Below are 16,857 nucleotides of genomic sequence, written 5' to 3' on the forward strand. Positions count from 1 at the left end.
GAACGGACTGTTATAAAAAAAAAAGTCAGTGAATTTTCCCCTTTCTTTGGCCTTGAACACGATGTTCTAAGATTAAACATGCTGTATGAGGTTATGCAGGGCCTATGCAAATATATCTGCCTGCATACGCAAATAGCAGAGAAAAATGTTGTATTATTTCTGTAACTATTAGAGAGTACTGTTTGTCCCAAATGCTAAATTTTGACAAAAGCAAAGTGAAAAGTCAAACAAATGTAGGCCCTAGTGATCCCTGCAGATGATAACTACAACTGCAGATGCTAGTTTTCTTGATAATTATTTGTTTGGTTTTCATTAGTTTCATGACAACCCTTTGGTAGCTTCAATCTCAGTATCTAGAAAGTAGAGTAGGGGAGAAATCAACCTCAAAATTTGTTTGATTTAAAAATTTTCTTAAATGCAAGACCAGCATATTATTATAGTTAATAGATACTATTATGGGTCAAAGGAGAAATCAAAAGAGAAATAAAAGAATACCTTGAGACAGATGAAAATGGAAATGGAACACACCAAATTTTATGGGATGCAGCAAAAGCAGTTCTAAGAGGAAAGTTATTGTGACAAAAGTCTACCTCAAGAAATAAGAAAAATCTAAAATAAACAACCTAAATATACACTCAAGGAACTAGAAAAAACAACCACCAAAGCCCAAAGTTAGTAGAAGGAAGAAAAAACAAAGATTAGAGCAGAAATAAATGAAATAGAGACTAAAATGATAATAGAAAAATCAATAAAATTAAGAGCTGGTTCTCTGAAAAGATAAACAAAATTGATAAACTTTTATCTAGACTCACCAAGAAAAGAAGATAGATGCCTTAAATAAATAAAATCAGAAATGGAAGAGGAGACATTACACCTGATACCACACGAAGTATCATAAGAGATTACAATGAACAATTATACTCTAGCAAATTGAACAACCTAGAAGAAATGGACAAATTCCTAGAAACATACAACCTACCAAGAGTGAATTGTGATGAAACAGAAATTCTGAACAGACCAATTACTAGTAAGGATAATTAATCAGTAATCCAAAACCTCCCAAAGAAACAAAAGTCCAGGACCAGACCGCTTCAGCAGTGAAATTGTTTTGGACATGTATTTCATTGTTTAGAAATTTCTAACAGAGCTTCCCTGGTGACGCAGTGGTTAAGAATCTGCCTGCCAGTGCAGGAGACACAGGTTCAAACCCTAGTACAGGAGGATCCCACATGCCATGGAGCAACGAAGTCCATGTGCCACAACTACTGAACCTGCGCTCTACAGCCTGCAAGCCACAACTACTGAAGCCCACATGCCTAAAGCCCGTGCTCTGCAACAAGAGAAGCCACCACAATGAGAAGCCCACGCACAGCAATGAAGACCCAATGCAGCCAAAAATTAATTATTAATTAATTATTTTAAAAAGATGTTAAAAAAAAAGAAATTTCTAACAGAGCTATCATTAAGTACCTTTGTCAGGAGATGCCTACAGGAATCTAGATTGGAAAACAGGGACAGGCAAGACTGTCAGCTCTTCTTGCAAATCCACACAACATTGGGACAATCAGCCCAGCCTTTAGGTGCAAGGTGATGGATCACCCAAGGTACAGCCCAGCATCCCCCATGTGCAGATCTAGATGAACAGCAGGAAACTTCACAGGTGTAGATTTCAAGTGCAACCCCAAATGACGAATGACTTTCTTTGGTAGTGCCCAAACAAGACACCAGAATAGAATCTGTAGATAATCAAATCTATCATGATCAGCATTCCTACCTGAATGCAGTTAACCTACCAAACATTCAAAGAAGAATCAATACAATCCTTCTCAAACTCTTCTAAAAAAATCAAAAGCATGTTCAAAGTCACGTTATGAGGTTAGCATTACCTTGGTACCAAAATCAGATAAGGATGTCACAGGAAGAGCAATAACAACAAAAATTATGGACCTGGGCTTCCCTGGTGGCGCAGTGGTTGAGAGTCCACCTGCCAATGCAGGGAACATGGGTTCGTATCCCAGTGTGGGAAGATCCCACATGCCGCGGAGCGGCTGCGCCCGTGAGCATGGCCGCTGAGCCTGCGCGTCTGGAGCCTGTGCTCCACAACAAGAGAGGCCGCGATAGTGAGAGGCCCGCGCACCGCGATGAAGAGTGGCCCCCGCTTGCCACAACTAGAGAAAGCCCCCACACAGAAACGAAGACCCAACACAGCAAAAATAAATTAATTAATTAATAAACTCCTACCCCCAACACCTTAAAAAAATTTAAAAAAAAAAAAAATTATGGGCCAATATCCCTCACGTACATAGATGCAAAAATCCTCAACAAAATATCAGCAAAGCAAATCCAACAACACGTTAAGAGGATCATACACACCACGATCAAGTAGGATTTACTCCAGTGGTGCAAGGATGGTTCAGTAACCACAAATGATATACTACATGAAGGAATGAAGCACAAAAATTATTTGATCATCTCAATAGATGTGAAAAAAAAATTTTTGACAAAATTCAACATCCATTCATGATGAAAACTCTCAACAAAGTGGGTACAGAGAAAATGTACCTCAACATAATAAAGACCATATATGCAATCCCACAGCTAACATCACACTCAATGGAAAAGCTGAAACCTTTTCCTCCAAGATCATGAACTAGACAAGGATTTCCACTCTCTCCAGTTTTACTCAACATAGTACTGGAAGTCCTAGCCAGAAGAGTTAGGAAAAGAAGAAGAAGAAAAAAAAGAAATAAAAGGCATCCAAACTGTAAAGGAAGAAGCAAAACTGGCACTATTTGCGGATAACATGATATTTTATATAGAAAACCCTAAAACTCCATCAGAAAACTGTTAGAACTAATAAATAAGTTACAGGACATAAAATCAATACTCAAAACTCTGTTGCATTTCCATACATTAATAATGACCTAAAAGATTAAGAAATAAGAAAACAATCACATTTACATCAAAAAGAATAAAATATCTAGGAATAAATTTAACTAAGGAGTTGAAAGAACTGTATATTGAAAACTACAAGACATTAATGAAAGAAACTGAAGAAGACACAAATTAATGGCAAGATATTCTGTGCTCATGGATTATGATAAATAATATTGTTAAAATGTCCATACCACCCAAAGCAATATACAGATTCAAAGCAATCCCTATCAAAACTCCAGTGGTGGGCTTCCCTGGCGGCACAGTGGTTGAGAGTCCACCTGCCGATGCAGTGGATGTGGGTTCGTGCCCCGGTCCGGGAAGATCCCACATGCCACGGAGCGGCTAGGCCCGTGAGCCATGGCTGCTGAGCCTGCACGTCCGGAGCCTGTGCTCCGCAACGGGAGAGGCCAAAACAGTGAGAGGCCCGTGTAACGCAAAAAAAAAACCCCAAAAAACTCCAATGGCATTTTTCACAGAAATAGAAGTTATAAAATTTATATGGAACAAAAAGAGATCCCTAATAGCCAAAGCAGTCTTGAGAAAGAAGAACAAAGCAGGAGGCATCTCTCCCTGATTTCAAACTATATTACAAAGCTATAGTAATTAAAAGAGTGTGGTATTAACATAACACAGACATACAGATCAATGGAACAGAATAGAGAACCCAGAAATAAACCCACACATAGATGGTCAATTAACTTTTAACAAAGGAGCCAAGAACATACAATGGGAAAAGGACAGTCTCTTCAATAAATGGTGTTGGAAAAACTGGACAGCAGCCAGATGAAAAAAAATGAAACTGGACCACTATCTTATTGTACTCAAAAATTAACTCCAGGGCTTCCCTGGTGGCGCAGTGGTTGAGAGTCCGCCTGCCGATGCAGGGGACACGGGTTCGTGTCCCGGTCTGGGAAGATCCCACATGCCGTGGAGCGGCTGGGCCCGTGAGCCATGGCTGCTGGGCCTGCTCGTCTGGAGCCTGTGCTCCGCAACGGGAGAGGCCGCAACAGTGAGAGGCCCGCGTACCGCAAAAAATAAATAAATAAAAAAATTAAAAATGAACTCCAAATGGATTAAAGACTTGAATGTAAAACCTGAAACCATAAACCTTCTAGGAGAAACACAGTAAGCAACTTGACACAGACCTTGGTAATGATTTTTTAAAATCTGACACCAAAAGCAACAACAACAAAAGAAAAATAAACAAGTGGGACTACATCAAACTAAAAAGCTCTGCATAACAAAGGAAACTATCAACGGAATGAAAAGGCAACTTACTGAATGGGAGAAAATATTTGTAAATCATATATCAGATAAGGAGCTAATATGGAAAATACATAAAGAACTCATACAGCTCAACAGCAAAAAATCAAACAATCTGATTTTAAAAATGGGCAGATCTGAATAGATGTTTTCCAAAGAAGACATACAGATGACCAATGCAGGTACATAAAAATATGCTCTACATCTTTACTCGCCAGGGAAATGCAAACTGAAACCACAATGAGCTACCACCTCACACTTGTAAGAATGGCTATTATCAAAAAGACTAGAAATAACAAGTGTTGGAGAGGATACAGAGAAAAGGAAACCCTTGTGCTCTGTTGGTGGGAATGTAAATTGGTGCAGCCACTATGGAAAAGAGAATGGAAGTTACTCAAAAAATTAAAAATAGAACTAGCATATGATCCACAGATTCCATGCCTGAGTACTTATCCAAAGAAAATGAAAACACAAATTCCAAAAGATAATATGCACCCCCATGTTCTTTACAGCATTATTTACAATAGCCAAGACACGGAAACAACCTAAGTGTCCACTGATGGGTAAATGGATAAAGAAATTGTGGTATGTATGAGGTACATACATACAATGGAATATTATTCAGCCATAAAAAACAACAAAATCTTGGGCTTCCCGGGTGGCACAGTGGTTGAGAGTCCGCCTGCCGATGCAGGGGACGCGGGCTCGTGCCCCGGTCCAGGAAGATCCCACATGCCGTGGAGCGGCTGGGCCTGTGAGCCACGGCTGCTGAGCCTGCGTGTCCGGAGCCTGTGCTCCACAACGGGAGAGGCCACAGTAGTGAGAGGCCCGTGTACAGCAGAAAATAAATAAATAAATAAAAAGAACAAAATCTTGCCATTTGTGACAACATGGATGGACCTTGAGGGCATTATGCTAAAGTGAAATAAGTTAGAGAAAGGCAAATACTTGCCTTTATGATCTCTCTTATATATGGAATATATATAAATATAAATTAAAATAATATCTTAAATGCAAGATGAGCATATTGCTATACTTGATATACCTTATTTAACTTATTCAATTATTTATGTAATTCCATTTTTGTTCCAGGTAGGATATAAGGTGGCTTATTTGACATTTACCCAATATATGATCTTAATGGTCCCCAGAGGTTTTGTCCCACTACACACGAAAGCTGCCCCACAAAACTGCACAAGCATCCTACAAATTTTGCAAAAAAGAAAAGTAGGATAAATCCATGTCATTCTAGGTCAGAAAGCTCTGGTTAATGATACTTGGAATGCTTCAGAAGTTTTCATCACAGAATTTGCAAAAAGTGTCCTAAGATTCAATGTTTCTTTGTTGTATTTCCAGCCAGGAGAGAGCTCCCCACAAACCTACAGGCTCCCTGAACTCCAAGATGAGGCATCCACTTCTAGCTGGCTTAGAGGCAAAATCAAACTTCTAGACTGCCTTGTTTTCCTTGGATATCAACCACTCCAGCATTAGGCAACTGAGTAAGATTGGGAAGTCTAAAAGTTCATAGTCCAAGGAATGTAGAGACACAAAATACTATAGCAAGTCAAAGTTCATTTCAAAAGATTATAATCCAATCACACACATCTTCTAAAAGCAAAAGTAGAGCTTTTAATCATTGTAAATAAAATTAGGTCTGTGTCTAAGTTCTTAAATTAATGGTTTGCTCTCCTTTGGTCCACAACAGTTGTTTGCTATAGCTGAAAGAGGACTCTTGCAGCTCTACTGCTTAGAAGGGATTAATTTACTGTTCAGAAAGAAGTATCTAGATATAAACATATAACTTTTGACCCCAACATAAATAAGAAAAATGTGCATCATACAAAAAATGAAGTAGCCTAGTGGTTCTTGACCAAAATAACAATGCCATGTCCTTGAACAAAGTCAGACTTTTTGGACACCTTAGCCCAGAAAAGAGTATGGTGCCCATCCCCACTATGTAACAAAGAATAAATACAAAAAATTAAATCACGAAATAGTATAAGGAAATACTGCAAAGACTATTTAAGTGCTTTTAAAATAGTAAAATAAACCTACTTAAGCGCTTTTAAAAATAAGTAGCAAATATTCTTCCTCCCCCAAATTGTGTCGCTTTTGTTCAAGTGCATGTGATTAGCTTGCTAACTAAGTACAAATCCCAATCAGGAAACACAAATTAAAAACTAAAGGCCTATCTGTAGACTCCATACTACAGTCTGAAGAACCTTAAGGTCACCCTTCAGAAGTTCTTCTGAATCAGATAGTCATGTCTGATGCTGGAGAAAACCGAAGCCACGGGGATGCCCAGTTTGTGGGAGACCCATGCATCTGCACTTATAGAATGACTGGATGTGATCCCACCTTCATGTCAACAGTGGTAAACAGATTTCAAAGGGCCTTTACCTCCAAAAGGGCTTGCATTTTTGCTATCTCTTCCCAAGCTGTTATGAAATAAACACAGAAGTAGATGGTGGCAATGTCCAGGGGTTGCACATCTCCCAGTGGAAAACTACCAGTGACAAGAAAGAGCTGGAACTCAAGGCAATCTTTTTCAAAAGTTTACTTTCTCTTTGTTATAACAATACAAACAGCAAAGTGATTCGACTGTTTCATTGCTCCTGGTAGTGACTGAATTTGCCTGTAAATGTATCATGCCTTCTCGATACGGTAATTCAGAGATTTCACATTTCAGCCAAAGCCAGAAAACAGAGATGAAAAGAGGCTCCAAGAGATAAATTATGCTCTAAAAATACCAAACATGCTTATACTTATGAAAAGAGCTTTTAATAATAAGTATAATTTATCCCAATTGACTGCAAAACAAAAACCTTAATAAGTTATGATTTTTCACATTTCCAGTTAGATACTATTCAATATTTCTAGTGGTTTGATTTATGTCAAGGTATTACAGAACAAACTCTTACTTCCATCAAGCAGAATTCCTTCATAATCTCTAAGGTTAAGTCCATAATATAATGATACACAAAGCATGTTAAAACGATGGAATGCTTCTGAATCATCAAAGAAAATTCTAATTTTATTCCACTTAATTTTGATATTTTATGTTTTATCATATTCTATCTCTGAAAAACTGGTAACCAATGTACAATTTACATATACATAATATTCAACTAATCATAATATACATTTACCTACAACGTTCCAGTTTTCAGACATAGTTCACAAAAGGTTTGATTTCCAAGGAAAATTTAAAAGGGAAAAAAATAGAGATGCTTTATCTTGATTGTTTCTGCTAGCCATATTATATGTAAACAGATAAATTAATAGGTGCTACACTGAATGTAGTAAAGAAAATTTAACCAAGCTTCTCAACAAACATTGAAAAATCATATTCTGTCATTATATAACTATTCAGAGATTATTCATTCAGCTCAGGTAGAGAACATTTTAAGTGAGTATGATTCTTTCTGTACATGTTCAGAAATGCATTTCAAACAATATCAGCTTTATTAATTTCAAACCAAGCTGTCATTCAAATGCAAAGAGCATATCCTTTGTTTAGTCTGACTTAACAATGCTTATCAACTCTTTTTCTGGTAAAGGTCCCCCTCCCTGCCAGTTCTTTGTAAAATGAGTGAAGATTTTAAAAAATGTTTGGATACAATTCACTTTTGGTTATCATGCTGCACAGAGAAAACATTAATAACTAAAAGGAAGAAATTTTAGTAAAGTTGAAGACATTACAAGCTAATAACTTTTCTCAGCTTCAGATATTATATTCTAAATAGCTCGCTTTCTTGGCGCCATCCACACAAAAAATAAAATAATCAATTTAACTGGAAGTTACATTTAAAATTTTTCAGTTTTCTCAATGTTTTGCTACCAATTTTTAGTCATACTGAATGACTTTGATGAAAGTAAAGAAAAATCAACTTAGTATACATTTTATATCTATACTTAATTAGAATTTTTTTATCTTTGAAGGATATACTACTTTTGTCATACAATCTGGTTTTGTACAATACAGAATAAGTTAATATGCAGTTGGAAAAATTTTTTCGAAGATAAAAATAGAGAACAAAATATAGGCAAGACTCAGAAAGAAAAAAATATATCCTGTTTTGACTTTGCATTTTTACTTACATATTTACTTGTTATATCTTTCTAACATCATTTTTAAAGCAAGAATGCTCTGACATATTTTCTTGTAGTTTTGACGGTTCTTCAGCCTCACATTAGCAAAGTATTATGACAGGAAGATCAAGCAATTAAGGACCTAAAACTAAGTCTACCTGTGGAAACTTTTATCATTACCTTTTATAAATTTGGGGGTCTATTTTCAATGAAACGCCAAATGAGATCATTTTGGAGGTGGAGGTTATATGTGGTTAGTTTGAATTTTTTTACCTGTTTGTTTTGTTTTTGTTAGGTTATTCTTAGAGCATTCTTTTACTAAAGTCACAGATATAATTAAAATTTTTATGAGATTAAAATATTAGAAATTCTTCTTTGCACTAGTTTTTATCTCATGAGAAAAGATACTACTCCTAAATCAACGTCAAAATTCTATATCTTCAGCTTTAGGAAAAACAAAACCATGAAGACAGTACGGTTTCTTATAAAAGCCATTTTCAGATCTGGAACAACTTCTGAAAATAAAGAGAGTATTCGACATACATTACACTAAAGGAAAAGTCTTACTTTCATTATTTCCTGATTCTGGGAATCCCATTACAAACATTATGGAATAAAAACTCATTTGCAAAAATCCCGCATGAAGACACAACCACTACCACCACAACCTACTTTTTAAAGTAATGAGATTTGATAAGCTATAATAAGAGTATGAAAAATTATACTTTTTCTTGTGCATTTTAAAAGAAAGATTAGAAGGTTTTTTGGCTTTTCAAACAACAGTGACTTTTAGCACCTGAAAGATATACAACTATAAAATACATGCATATTCGTTTTCAAAGAAACACCAACAAAAAGTAAAACATTAGTGATTAGGTACATACTGATGACGCCAATGTGGAAGTATGTGCCACTGTGAAGGGCCTAAAAAGAATCACATCTTGTCCTGATCATACCTGCCTGCCAGAACAAAATAGGCAGCTGACCAATTACGGGGTGTTTATCTATACAGTGGTACCTTTGTTCTCCAACAATGTCAGATTGCAAACGTCCTGGAACACATATTTACCTGGAGGATTCTTGGCAGGATCATTGTGGCTTGGACTTCCTGATTGTCCAGAATCTGTAAAGAAATCACAGAAAACGTTTTCTTTTTAATTTGTTTTGAAAGAATTTCACAATCCTCAGAAGGACTTTAAAAAAATTTTTTTAACGTAGAACAATGAAGTCGAGTGTTTGAATAAAGTATACTTTCCTAAGCCTTTCAGGAGCAATGTTTTATTTATTAAACTACAAGAACATCTATCTATCTATCTATCTATATATGTTTATTTTTTTTTTCGAGAGGAAAAAAGTAGCGATCTCTAATATTTGCGGGGTAGGGCAAGGCTTTTTTAAAACAAAAGGTCTGGCGACGAAGCCACTAAAGGTGGTTTGAAGGTTGGGCCTGTCAGGAGCAGTAGGAAATAAAGCAGATACATTCCCTAAAAATGCAATCTGAGTGTAATTAAACATGCTTTTTAAAAAAACCCTGAAAATGTTTTTATTCAATGAGTAAAAATACATAGAAACTAGAGTCCGTTTTTCCAGGATTTCAATCGCATACACACATATCCACTCCAATAATCCCCCAACCTACTGGATCCAGGCCCAGGTTTGACTGCATCCCATGATAGCAATCGATTTGCAAACACCAAGAAAAGCATAAATTACTAGGTAGAAACCAACACGGCTTTGTGGAGAGCAAACTGTTGGATCAATTTAATTTCCATCTGTGATAGACGGACAGACTCGGCAGATAAGGAGGAAGAGATCAATGCAGAATATCTGAATTTCCTAACCCACATTGTTCTTCATCGATGCTACAGAAAGCAACATGGAAGCTACAGTACTGTTAAACATGCCTTTCCTAACTAACCTGACACTGTTGTGTTTTGCTCACTCCCCTTTCCTCCATGTCCCCTCTGAATTTATCTGTGTCATTTGCGCCATACTATTATACACTTACTTGCAAGTCGCCTTGTAATCTTCTTTTATTGGTTCTAGTATTTAAGTTTTGTCTCCCCAACTAAACTGCATGCTCCTAAGCAGAGGCAGAGATTCTGTCTAGTTCTTTTGTGTTTTCCTCAGTGTGCTGTTCACGGCTGTGAATGCACTGGGCTGGATGGCTCAGATTCAGCAGCTTTCTTTGCTTGCCTAGAAAAGGCAATTTTGAACTTGATAGTGAATTTCAACAAAATTTCATAGGCGGCCACAGACAAGTCTCTTTCCTGAAACCTGGCCATTATACCCAAGACAGGATCCAATCTTATTTAAGCAGAAAAATCTTATGCTGGTTTTTTTCAGCAGGGTTATTCTGCTCTTCCCCTCAAGTTATTAACATACTGCAATTGCTGCTTCTACTATTAACTGCAAGGACATTCTGTTGACTTCTTTCTGTATAAAACTTGGTTATTTATTTCTGCCCTTTGCCTCATGCCTGCTAACTAGATTTAATACTGAGATCGGAACTGTGACCCTTCATCCCATTTCCTTGTCTTTTTTCTTTTTCTTTTCTTTCCTTTCCTTTTTTTTTTTTTTTGCCCTAGAACAGTTTTTATAAAATCTCAGTAAATATATTTAATGATTCCCACATTATCCTCCAATTTATTTCTTATTTCCCCAAATGGAAAAGAAACCAGTCAGGACTACTCCTGCAATCTGAGTTCTGGCTAGAGTCTTCTACAGATAGTCAAAGAGAGTTAGGTACTCTCCAAAAGGTTTGTCTCACCTCCCATGAATTCTATTAGTTTTTCTGGAATTGAGGCAAGACTCAGTAACTTATAACTTAGGAGATCAATCTTTCTCTTTCTTTATTCCCATAAAAGATGGCCCAATACTGGCTACTTTCCAGGCATGGAGTATGACAGTTACATAAAAAAAGAAAAATTATATGATTTTGCTATAGCCTCAGCTATTTTTGCCTTGAGTTCCTCTGACAAATGTCCCCCAGAATTGACATGACATTCCAGCTTAATTTCTCAAGTGACTCTTAACATTTTGAGAAGTTCCTATTTATGCAGTGTGTACCCACTGACCAGAGCCTCCCTATATTTTATTTTTCCCTGTAAAGTTACTTCACATTTATGAAGGTCTAGATATTGATCCCGCATGGTGGCTAATGATACCTTCACGATGACACAACATGAGGTAAATTAGGGTTGTCATCAGAGGACAGGAGCTGTACACTCTAGGTGAGCCTTAGTATTTTTAGTTAAATCAACTTCAAAACAGAACCACAAAATTCCTTCCCAACATCTTGCTGCTGAAATTTGGATCCAGTAAAGAAAAATGTCTCTTCCATTCCTGAGAAAGTATTCAGTTAGAACAATGACACCCCATTACCACAACATCCCATTTGGAAAACCCTACTGTTTTTCTGCTTCAAATTACCCTTTTCCCCTATTTCCAACAACTGCAGACCAACTTCTTCCATTGAAAAAAAAATGTAATTTCTGAAAAATAACCCACAAACATTTGAGGGAAAGCTAAAGTAGACCCTAAATTTGAGACATACACTTGCTTTTAATAATAATAATTCCACTTTCTAAAATAATCTGGCATTTACTGGCACACATGACAGATTTTCCCTCGTCCAACGTCTGTGCCCTCTCATGCAGTAAAACAGCTTATACTGGATCCCCAAAACACAGAAGGGGCCCCCTCAAGGAACGAGCAAAACAACACTTACTTTTCCAACTGTAAATTCTAACACTCTAATCTACTTTTAACTCTTATGTCACCTTATGTCGGTCACTTAATTCCAACTGCTGGAAAAGGAAGTAACCAGGGAGTCACAGTTGGCAGAGAAACCAAAAATGAACTGTTACTGTGGTGAACTTCAGAGAAAGAATTACTTAGACCACATCTAAAACCCTTCCAATTCACCACCTAGGTCAAATTACTCTATACCCAAAGGTTTTCTTTAACTGCTTCCATCATTTGCTCAAGTCATGTGTATGAGTGTGTACTTCATATGTTACAGCGAATCCCGGCTCTGTCCCTCACTAGTAATGTGATCTTATACAAAATTACTTAACTCTTAGGGCCTTGGCGTCCTGATCGTTAACTGTAATACTACCTACCTTATAGAATCATTGCAAAGATTTTACTACATAAAACGTCAAGTACTGGTCAGACACATCTTACACAATCAATAAATGAAAGCTATTATTAAACAGAAAAGACACATTCATAAAATGACTAATATTTTTAATGGACTAACTCTCAGGAAGAAAGGGAGAAAAGGGATATGACTAAATTTGTCCATCCCAGTGTAAGCATCTAAAATCGTCCGTGGTGAATCAACTGAAGATGGACAACTGTGTGTCCTCTTGAATTCCTCTGTAAGTGCTTTAGTCCCACCCTCCCCAAAAGGGAGGAAGGCATTGCTGCCATCTCGAGGCTCTCAGGGAGCTGTCATGCTCAAAAGGCAGGAGATACCAGCCGGGACTGCGAGGTGCCCAGCACACTCAGTCTTGAGGCTAGAAAGATTCTGACGCAGTGGAGAAAAAGGGAGGGGAAGGGGTCTTGAAGGCAGCAGACCTAAACCAGTCCTCTGTCATTCCCTCCACATTTTATTTCCTCTTCCCTGATCTCATTCTATAACTTCTACATTTCTTTGTCTGTCTCTTTCTGACCTGACTGGACAGAAAGTAGGATTGAAAGACATTTTGCATATTTCCCATCCTTTGTGTTTTAAAAGTGTGAATTAAACATATTATATTTCTCCTAGGAAACGGAATAGTTAATGAAACCATTTCTAAATTAAGGCTTTTAAAACTCAATCAATTCCCCCCTCCCCCAGGTTAAAGATTCTCTAGGAATAAGTAAAGGTTCTCATCCTTACATGGTCCTTATTAACTTTCCTTCAATCCTTCCATCTACTCCTTTTTAAAAAGTAGCCAATCTTTCATGGCTCTTCTAATATCTAAACTTTACCTAAGGAGTAACCAAGTTTCTCTAATGACACAATTTTATGGAAGATCCTGGGATACTTAAGTGATCTAAATGGCTTGTACAAAGTTACATGGCAACTAATAAAACATGTGTTCTCTACATGGGCCACCCATTCAGACACACTGCCTCTTGAGTGGTTATGATGTGATCTTAAAATCATGCAAAGCCAAATGACCTTTCACTCAATTAAAGATTTCTGGGAACTTTATCTTCCCCTAATCTCCCTCCTCCTTCCCACCATTTACCAATAGATTCAAAACCTTCTTCAGAAATTAAAAAAAACCTTTAGCTATTCTTTTTAACTGAAGTTGGAAATAATTATTATTATCATTGTCTATACACTAATTGATGTTTACAAAGAGGCCAACTCTAAAAAATTTAGTTTGGATTTTCGTTGCTAAACCGAGGAAATTCTAATGTTCTACTGATAATCTAATGGAAGTCCAATGAAATGTTTGTTAAACATATAAGATAATAAATAAATATTGACCTGTTAAATGTTTGTATCAACTACTAACACTCTTGGGGGGAGGGATGTGGAGGGGGATGAACTCAATTAACTGATGTGGTTGGATCATCACAACTATGAAAGGTTTTTTGAAGGTCATTCACGTAAGTATCAATTAAATGAGAATAAGATTTATGAAGCATGTTCTGTATTCCAGTTACTAATGTTTGGAACATAATAGGTTCTCCATAAATGTGCATTAAATTTCCATTTAATTTACAATAATGAGCTTTAACATATTGTTTTAAAAAGAATATACCTTCTATGCTATCTAGAAGCTCAGAGCTTGCTCAGAAATGTACAAATTTAAAAAAATACACTGTGATAGGTGCTATAAATGAGTACATAGCAAGAGGAAATAATTAGTTCTTCCTATGATGGATGGGCAAGGGCATGTCATAAAAGATATCAGAGGGAGGTGACCTTAGGAACAGGGTCTTGAAAAATAAACAGATCCCACATCTTGCTAGTACATATTCCTCTTTACTAACAAGGCGATTTCTTCAAAACCTAAAACTGATTAAGCTTCTTCCCTGCTAAAACTCTTACGTGAGTCCCAGTACATACAGAAAAAAAACTCCAAAATTTTAGGACGTCATTCAAGGCACTTTGATCTGGCCCCTACCAACACCTGGGTCATACATACATCAGCCTTTCAGCTCCATGTGTGTCACCTCCATTTGATGCCCCTGAGTCTCTGCACGCGGTGTCTGTCTTTTTTCTCCCTAAAGTCCTCATGTTGAGGTCATCCCTTTTAGATTCTGAACTATATGAGGGCAGGGATACTGCCCTACTTAGCCTTACGGCCCTAATCTTTGGTATAGCGCCTGACACACTTGTTTAAGTCAAACGAATAGAAAACAATTGGTCTATAAACTACGGAAGTGCACAAAGAAGAAAGACTAGAAAAAAAGGGAGAAAGACTAGGCATGCTGCCTCTGTGCAGAAACATCTAAAAATAAATGACACAAATGAACTTATTTAGAAAACAGAAATAGACCCACAGACATAGAAAACAAACTATGGTTACCAAAGGGGAAAGGTGGGAGAGAGATAAATTAGGAGTTTGGGATTAACAGATACACACTACTATGTATAAAATAGATAACCAACGAGGACCTAGTGTATAGCACAGGGAACTATGTTCAAAATCTTGTAATAACCTATAATGTAAAGGAATCTGAAAAAGAATATATACGTATATATATGTATAACTGAATCATTCTGCTGTATACCTGAAACACTGTAAATCAACTATACCTCGATTTTAAATAAATAAATAAATAAATCCTTTAGAAATTATCCAGTGGAAAAGAAAATCAAGTAGACAAACTTTTGTGACAAGCAAAGAGGATAGAGACACAATTCCCTGGGTGCGTCTCCCAGCCTAATGTAAGGCTCAGTTCTGCTTCCCTTAATTTCTGAAGGAATATTTGGAAATGGGAGGGGGTAGATAGGAGGCACTATCCTGAGTCAGAAATTAAGGTTTGGCTCTCTCCTACAAAGGGAGGAGATGCTTGTCGGGGGAGGTCCAGGGAGCAGGCCACTAGTTTGCAAGCAAGAGGCCAAGAAGCTTTTGATGACCCTTATAAATAAGCTGTCTTCCTACCCAAAAATGACACATTCCAGGAATTCATTTTCTTCTCTGATACCATGACTTGAGAGGCATGATTTTTATTTATTAAAAAACAAAAAAATTTGAGAGGCATCATTTTTATTTATAATCATTCTGGTGCAAAGAAGGGATTGTACAAGGTAATCTGTCAGGTCCCTTCTGGCTCTAAAATTCTATGACTCTATAACAATATAGCTTTTATATCAAGGGATGTCAGAAGAGTAAATGAAACCCACACTGTAACCTGTTAACCTACAGATAGCCTCTTGCTAGAACTAAAATTAGTCATCATGTGATAAAGGGCCCCTTTGTCATATTCCTTGGCTTTAAGCAGGTAAAGAAATAGCCCATTGTCAACTAAAGATACCATGAGAGTTTTCTAGAGGCTTAGAATAGTCCCCTTCTTTCTCTCCAAAACATTATTAACTACTGACATACTAAAATAGTATATTTTTACAAATTAAGTATATAGTATGCCAGAAAGAATCACTTAAGAAAGAGAAAAGCCAAGGTAAGAAACAAAGACCTGAAGGAAGGGATACAAACGCATGCACTATATAACAGGGAAACACAAAGTTAAGACAAAAACATCCTCTCAGACAAAACTCCCTCTCTCTCTGTGCAAAATGTCCTAACTCCTTCTTGGCAGTGTACTTTCTACAAGGACTGATTTCCCTGGGAGTTATAGTGAGTTAGGTTTATGTAATCACAATTCTGATTACATAATTTGCCGTATTTTTTCTCCAGCACGTTAAAAATCTATACAGCTTCAGTTTTAATGGAGGACTGTTTCATCAGTTGGGATGCCACAAAACTAAAGTTTTACAATACTTCCTTCTTCTGCTCTTAAATGGTTGAGAATAACACAAAGAAAGAACCTGGGAAAACTAAGCACATTCTTATCTCTCATAAGCATGTAAATGTGCGGGAAAATGCTCATTCTCTCCTTCTCTGCTTCGGTCTATCTGTCCCTGCTCAATAGGAGATTACATTATGTGGCATCCACTTCTCTGCAAAACTTGGGTAACTAACTAGCCATCCATGGGAAGCGTTAACTCTGTCACTTGGTTAATGGAGTCCTTGACATATTTTTGCTGAGTCTGTATCCATTCCCCTAAACCCGGTTCTGAGCAGGAAGAGACATTAAACCTCTCTGAATACTTTTGACAGAACCAAACTAATATTTGGGAGACATGGTTTCTTACATATTTTCAATCATGCTTTTTAATCCATATTATTTTCCATCTGAAGACCCATACCTTCAGATCTCCCTTTTTATTGGTTAACATGGATTTTAAAATATATCTTCTATACAGCAAAACTCAGAGATTTAAAAGAGGTTGCTATATTGAGGCTCCTTACAGATAAAGTAACTTATTTAACCAAAGAAAACTACAGTACAAGAGAGTAGACAGGTACTATACCCTCTATTTCTTTTCCCTAC

At 36.9% G+C, this 16,857-nt stretch overlaps 1 protein-coding gene across 6 annotated transcripts in view; it reads right to left on the minus strand.

Annotated features, from left to right (window-relative positions):
• Positions 1 to 16,857, minus strand: part of NFIB (nuclear factor I B) — a 452,552-nt gene that overhangs the window by 93,231 nt on the left and 342,464 nt on the right. For all 6 annotated transcript variants that reach the window (XM_007465644.1, XM_007465640.1, XM_007465642.1 and 3 more), the window contains exon 3: positions 9,362 to 9,415. In XM_007465644.1, coding sequence (XP_007465706.1) covers positions 9,362 to 9,415 — 54 coding nt within the window. The remainder of the gene's footprint in view (positions 1 to 9,361; positions 9,416 to 16,857) is intronic.

Source organism: Lipotes vexillifer, unplaced genomic scaffold (genome assembly GCF_000442215.2).
Source record: "Lipotes vexillifer unplaced genomic scaffold, Lipotes_vexillifer_v1.1 scaffold31, whole genome shotgun sequence".
In the NCBI taxonomy this organism is placed as follows: domain Eukaryota; kingdom Metazoa; phylum Chordata; class Mammalia; order Artiodactyla; family Lipotidae; genus Lipotes; species Lipotes vexillifer.